Source organism: Hylobates moloch, unplaced genomic scaffold (assembly GCF_009828535.3).
Source record: "Hylobates moloch isolate HMO894 unplaced genomic scaffold, HMol_V3 SCAFFOLD_4, whole genome shotgun sequence".
Classification (NCBI taxonomy): domain Eukaryota; kingdom Metazoa; phylum Chordata; class Mammalia; order Primates; family Hylobatidae; genus Hylobates; species Hylobates moloch.
In genome coordinates this window covers 40,471,385-40,477,384 of record NW_026652279.1, presented here as the reverse complement: position 1 = coordinate 40,477,384, position 6,000 = coordinate 40,471,385, and the positions used below count along the sequence as shown (strand labels likewise).

General features: G+C 35.0%; 1 protein-coding gene across 5 annotated transcripts in view; it reads left to right on the top strand.

Annotated features, from left to right (window-relative positions):
- STXBP5L (syntaxin binding protein 5L) overlaps positions 1-6,000 on the top strand; it is a 562,981-nt gene that overhangs the window by 384,490 nt on the left and 172,491 nt on the right. For all 5 annotated transcript variants that reach the window (XM_032150070.2, XM_032150069.2, XM_058437438.1 and 2 more), the window contains exon 19: positions 4,230-4,381. In XM_032150070.2, the coding sequence (XP_032005961.1) occupies positions 4,230-4,381 (152 nt within the window). The remainder of the gene's footprint in view (positions 1-4,229; positions 4,382-6,000) is intronic.

Sequence of the window (6,000 nt, the reverse complement as noted above, 5' to 3'; positions counted from 1 at the left end):
TCCAGGAGCTGGTTTTTTGAAAAGATCAACAAAATTGATAGATGCTAGCAAGACTAATAAAGAAGAAAAGAGAGAAGAATCAAATAGATGCAATAAAAAATGAAAAAGGGGATATCACCACTGATCCCACAGAAATACAATCTACCATCAGAGAATACTACAAACACCTTTATGCAAATAAACTAGAAAATCTAGAAGAAATGGATAAATTCCTCGACAAATACACCCTCCCAAGACTAAACCAGGAAGAAGTTGAATCTCTGAATAGACCAATAACAGGTTCTGAAATTGTGGCAATAATCAATAGCTTACCAACCAAAAAGAGTCCAGGACCTGATGGATTCGCAGCTGAATTCTACCAGAGGTACAAGGAGGAACTGGTACCATTCCTTCTGAAACTATTCCAATCAATAGAAAAAGAGGGAATCCTGCCTAACACATTTTATGAAGCCAGCATCATCCTGATGCCAAAGGCTGACAGAGACATAACCAAAAAAGGGAATTTCAGACCAATATCCTTGATGAACATTGTTGCACAAATCCTCAATAAAATACTGGCAAACCGAATCCAGCAGCACATCAAAAAGCTTATCCACCATAATCAAGTGGGCTTCATCCCTCGGATGCAAGGCTGGTTCAACATACGCAAATCAATAAATGTAATCCAGCATATAAACAGAACCAAAGACAAAAACCACATGATTATCTCAATAGATGCAGAAAAGGCCTTTGACAAAATTCAGCAACCCTTCATGCTAAAAACTCTCAATAAATTAGGTATTGATTGGACATACCTCAAAATAATAAGAGCTATCTATGACAAACCCACAGCCAATATCATACTGAATGGGCAAAAACTGGAAGCATTCCCTCTGAAAACTGGCACAAGACAGGGATGCCCTCTCTCACCGCTCGTATTCAACATAGTGCTGGAAGTTCTGGCCATAGCAATCAGGCAGGAGAAGGAAATAAAGGGTATTCAATTAGGAAAAGAGGAAGTCAAATTGTCCCTGATTGCAGATGACATGATTATATATCTAGAAAACCCCATTTTCTCAGCCCAAATTCTCCTTAAGCTGATTAGCAACTTCAGCAAAGTCTCAGGATACAAGATCAATGTACAAAAATCACAAGCATTCTTGTACACCAATTATAGACAAACAGAGAGCCAAATCATGAGTGAACTCCCATTCACAATTGCTTCAAAGAGAATAAAATACCTAGGAATCCAACTTACAAGGGATGTGAAGGACCTCTTCGAGGAGAACTACAAACCACTGCTCAATGAAATAAGAGGATACAAACAAATGGAAGAACATTCCATGCTCATGGGTTGGAAGAATCAATATCGTGAAAATGGCCATACTGCCCAAGGTAATTTATAGATTCAATGCCATCCCCATCAAGCTACCGATGACTTTCTTCACAGAATTGGAAAAAACTACTTTAAAGTTCATAGGGAACCAAAAAAGAGCCCGCATAGCCATGTCAATCCTAAGCTAAAAGAACAATGCTGGAGGCATCACACTACTTGACTTCAAACTATACTACAAGGCTACAGTAACCAAAACAGCATGGTACTGGTACCACAACAGAGACATAGATCAATGGAACGGAAGAGAGCCCTCAGAAATGATGCCGCATATCTACAACTATCTGATCTTTGACAAACCTGACAAAAACAAGAAATGGGGAAAGGATTCCCTATTTAATAAATGGTGCTGGGAAAACTGGCTAGCCATATGTAGAAAGCTGAAACTGGATCCCTTCCTTACACCTTATATAAAAATTAATTCAAGATGGATTAAAGACTTAAATGTTAGACCTAAAACCATTAAAATCCTACAAGAAAACCTAGGCAATACCATTCAGGACATAGGCGTGGGCAAGGACTTCATGTCTAAAACACCAAAAGCAATGGCAACGAAAGCCAGAATTGACAAATGGGATCTAATTAAACTGAAGAGCTTCTGCACAGCAAAAGAAACTACCATCAGAGTGAACAGGCAACCTACAGAATGGGAGAAAATTTTTGCAACCTACTCATCTGACAAAGGGCTAATATCCAGAATCTATAAGGAACTCAAACAAATTTACAAGAAAAAAAACAAACAACCCCATCAAAAAGTGGGCAAAGGACATGAACAGACACTTCTCAAAAGAAGACATTTATGCAGCCAGAAAACACATGAAGAAATGCTCATCATCACTGGCCATCAGAGAAATGCAAATCAAAACCACAGTGAGATACCATCTCACACCAGTTAGAATTTCCATCATTAAAAAATCAGGAAACAACAGGTGCTGGAGAGGATGTGGAGAAATAGGAACACTTTTACACTGTTGGTGGGACTGTAAACTAGTTCAACCATTGTGGAAGTCCGTGTGACGATTCCTCAGGGATCTAGAACTAGAAATACCATTTGACCCAGCAATTCCATTACTGGGTATATACCCAAAGGGCTATATATCATGCTGCTATAAAGACACATGCACACGTATGTTTATTGCGGCACTATTCACAATAGCAAAGAGTTGGAACCAACCCAAATGTGCAGCAACGATAGACTGGATTAAGAAAATGTGGCACATATACACCATGGAATACTATGCAGCCATAAAAAATGATGAGTTCCTGTCCTTTGTAGGGACATGGATGAATCTGGAAAACATCATTCTCAGTAAACTATCGCAAGGACAAAAAACCAAACACCGCATGTTCTCACTCATAGGTGGGAATTGAACAATGAGAACTCATGGACACAGGAATGGGAACATTACACTCCAGGGACTGTTGTGGGGTTGGGGGAAGGTTGAGGGACAGCATTAGGAGATATACCTAATGCTAAATGACGAGTTAATGGGTGCAGGAAATCAACATGGCACATGGATACATATGTAACAAACCCGCAGATTGTGCACATGTACCCTAAAACCTAAAGTATAATAATAAAAAAAGATACTATAAATGATAAAAAAATACTAATTTAAACTGGTAACATGTATAATATTGCATTTACTTATAATATTAAGATCAATTCCTTTTTGCATGGAAAAATTTCAATGTACTTTAAAAATAATTTTCTGATTTGACACTCATAAAAGCTCTGTGCACCAGATAAACGTAGACGTGTAATTATCATTATAAAGAAGCTAAGGCCAAGCAAGATTCATTAATTTTTCTCAAAGTGACATATCCTGTAAGTGATAGAGATGAGAATTAAACCCAGATCTGACCAGTATAACAATACTTTTTTTCAGTTTCCAAAGTTTGTCTTACTGGAAGATGTAGAGCTCTATGTGAATTAGCAAAACATATAGTATGGGTAGAGGTGTTGTTGTTGTTGTGTTTTAACTTGTGTGGTGAAGTGGAAAGAACCGTTTTAAGAGTAAGCAGATGGTTTGTAAACAAGATTCAATCTAAATAATAATACAACATGGAACGTCTATAAAACAAGCAAAATAGCATTCGTGTAACTAGTGTTTATTTAGTTTATGAAGCAGAGAGCACAGACAGAATTGTTCAGCTAGAGGGCATTTTGTAAATGGAGAAAAGTGAGAGTTAATGTATGCCTAATGGTTAAGACAATCAAAATGCCTACTTAGAAGAGCTGTCTTTTTAAAATTTCTCAGGAGATTTAGTTAAGTAATTAATCAAATGGTCTCTTTATCCTTTGAAAGGGGCACAATATAAAGAGCACAAAAGTAAGAAACATTTAACTTTTTGTATCTCCTCATTTCCAATATAGTGTCGATGCCTTTGATATATGAAGTTAATGTTTATTTTTCTCTCTTTCAGAAGATAATTTGGAGTCTAGTAATTATAATTTTATTTGAAAAAGGCATCTAATTACGTACGTAAACATCTTTAGCTAGTGACATTTCTTAACCTGTCTCCCCCTTGCATAGCAAAAAGGTTTTGTGTGATTCTTCTGTGAAAACATAAGGTCTAGTTTAAAGAGCGGATTGGGTAATCACGACTTACATGATAAAACTGCTGGCAAAATATAATTGCCGATCATCTTTTTTTGCAGTAAATTGTATGCCTATTATACGAAGACAGTTTATCCATCATAAAGGCAAGGCATCCTTCTTGACTTTACACAAATCACTGCCCAACTTCCCCAACCCGAAGACATTACTTTTGAATAATCCTATGATTGATTTGAAGATAAAAATAATCATGCTTCTTGTGATACATTCTAGTTGCGTATTTTTTTCTCTCTTAGAGTTGCATTTGGGAACTGCAATGGGTTGGCTGTGGTGGATTTTATACAGAAGACAGTACTGTTAAGCATGGGGACCATTGACCTATATAGATCAAGTGACTTATACCAGCGACAACCACGGTCTCCTCGAAAAAACAAACAGTTCATTGCAGGTAGGAGATAAAACAAGATGAATTATGAACTTGATTTGGTCATCTGTGTTCTTACTTTTAGATTTCTTGTCTTTCTTCTCTGATACTATTCAAATGCATGGCAAAATAAAATTAACATAATTTACAAAATCATGTAAGTAAAATAAATTGGGCAGGAACATTGTGAGAATCTTTGAAAGGGTTAGGTGTGTGTATGTTTAAACTTCAATTTGCTATTGAAGTTAGGAAGCATCTCAACTTTCTTTGGTTTAATTCCTAATAACAGAAAATAAGAAGCTATTAAATGTAAAAATGCTACGAAAATTAGGGCTCTGTAGTTGAAAAAACTGCTTGCAATGGTTGTGTTAAACAGGTTAACTTTCTTCTAAAATATCTGGTCCCTTTAAAAAGATAATTTTAGGTCATTTACTACATTTAATTTTTTAAATTAATTCCATATTGTAGCTGACACCTTTCTTTGTTGGATGATGACCTTTCTGCAGGTATTTTCACATTTCAATAAACATTTTTCATTAACCTTTTTTAAGTACTATGACAGATGGCATTTTTCTTGGCAGGATCAATAAATTGATGTATTTAACTATAAAAGAAAATAAACTTAAGGTAATTAGGATTTAATGCCAAACTTTGATATGCCAATTATCCAAAGTTTTACTGAAATTTTAGTATATATCCAAATAGTTGGCTTTATAAACACTGCCAAAGTTTTGCATATTTTCTGTCCATTGACAGTCCAGTTGATAAAAAAAAAATTAGGCCAAAAGGTTGCAGATGAAAATGCTTCTATAATATTAAGTGTTATTTTAGACAATCCTTTAAAATCTTCTACTTTGGGCCAGATATGGCGGCTCATGCCTGTAATTCCAGTACTTTGGGAGGCCAAGGTGAGAGGATTTCTTGAGGCCAGGAATTCAAGACCAGTCTAGGTAACATAGTGTGACCCCCATCTCTAATAATAATAATAATAATAATAATAATAATAACTTTTTAAATTTTTTAAATAAGTAAATAAAATAAAATTTCTACATTTTATTATTTAAAATAATTTATTGAATATTGATGATATTACTAAATATAACCATAGAAAAATATAATAAAAAATAAAAAGGGTACATGATGGTAGGTGTTATTTTCCAAGTGGCAGGTATGTCAAATTTAACATCCAAATGTGATAATAAATGAATTTCCTTTTTGGACTAATGAAATTTGTTATACTGAAACTCTTCTTGTTAACTTTCTTTTGCAAAACTCAATCATTTCCAAATTACGAGTTTAGACCCTTTTGAGAGACACAAATTTTCTCTTTCAGAAACCAAGGGTTTTTAGTGAGGGATCTCAACTTTTAGCAGTATTTTAGGAGAGCTAGAAATTTCAAATTCTAGAGATTTTGCCTCTATCACTACCAGATTTTGAAAGGAAGACAAAATAAAAAGCAACTGTACATTCACATAACGTGAGGTTTCCTCATGATTGGGAAAGACAAGTTTGAAGTTGATGGACTCTAGGATAGAAAGGTGTTAGGGGGGCAGTAGGTTATTTATAATTAAAAATTTAGTTCTTCAGTCATAATAACCATATTTCAGATGTTCAGTTTGCAATGCTAAAAGCACCAATATAAT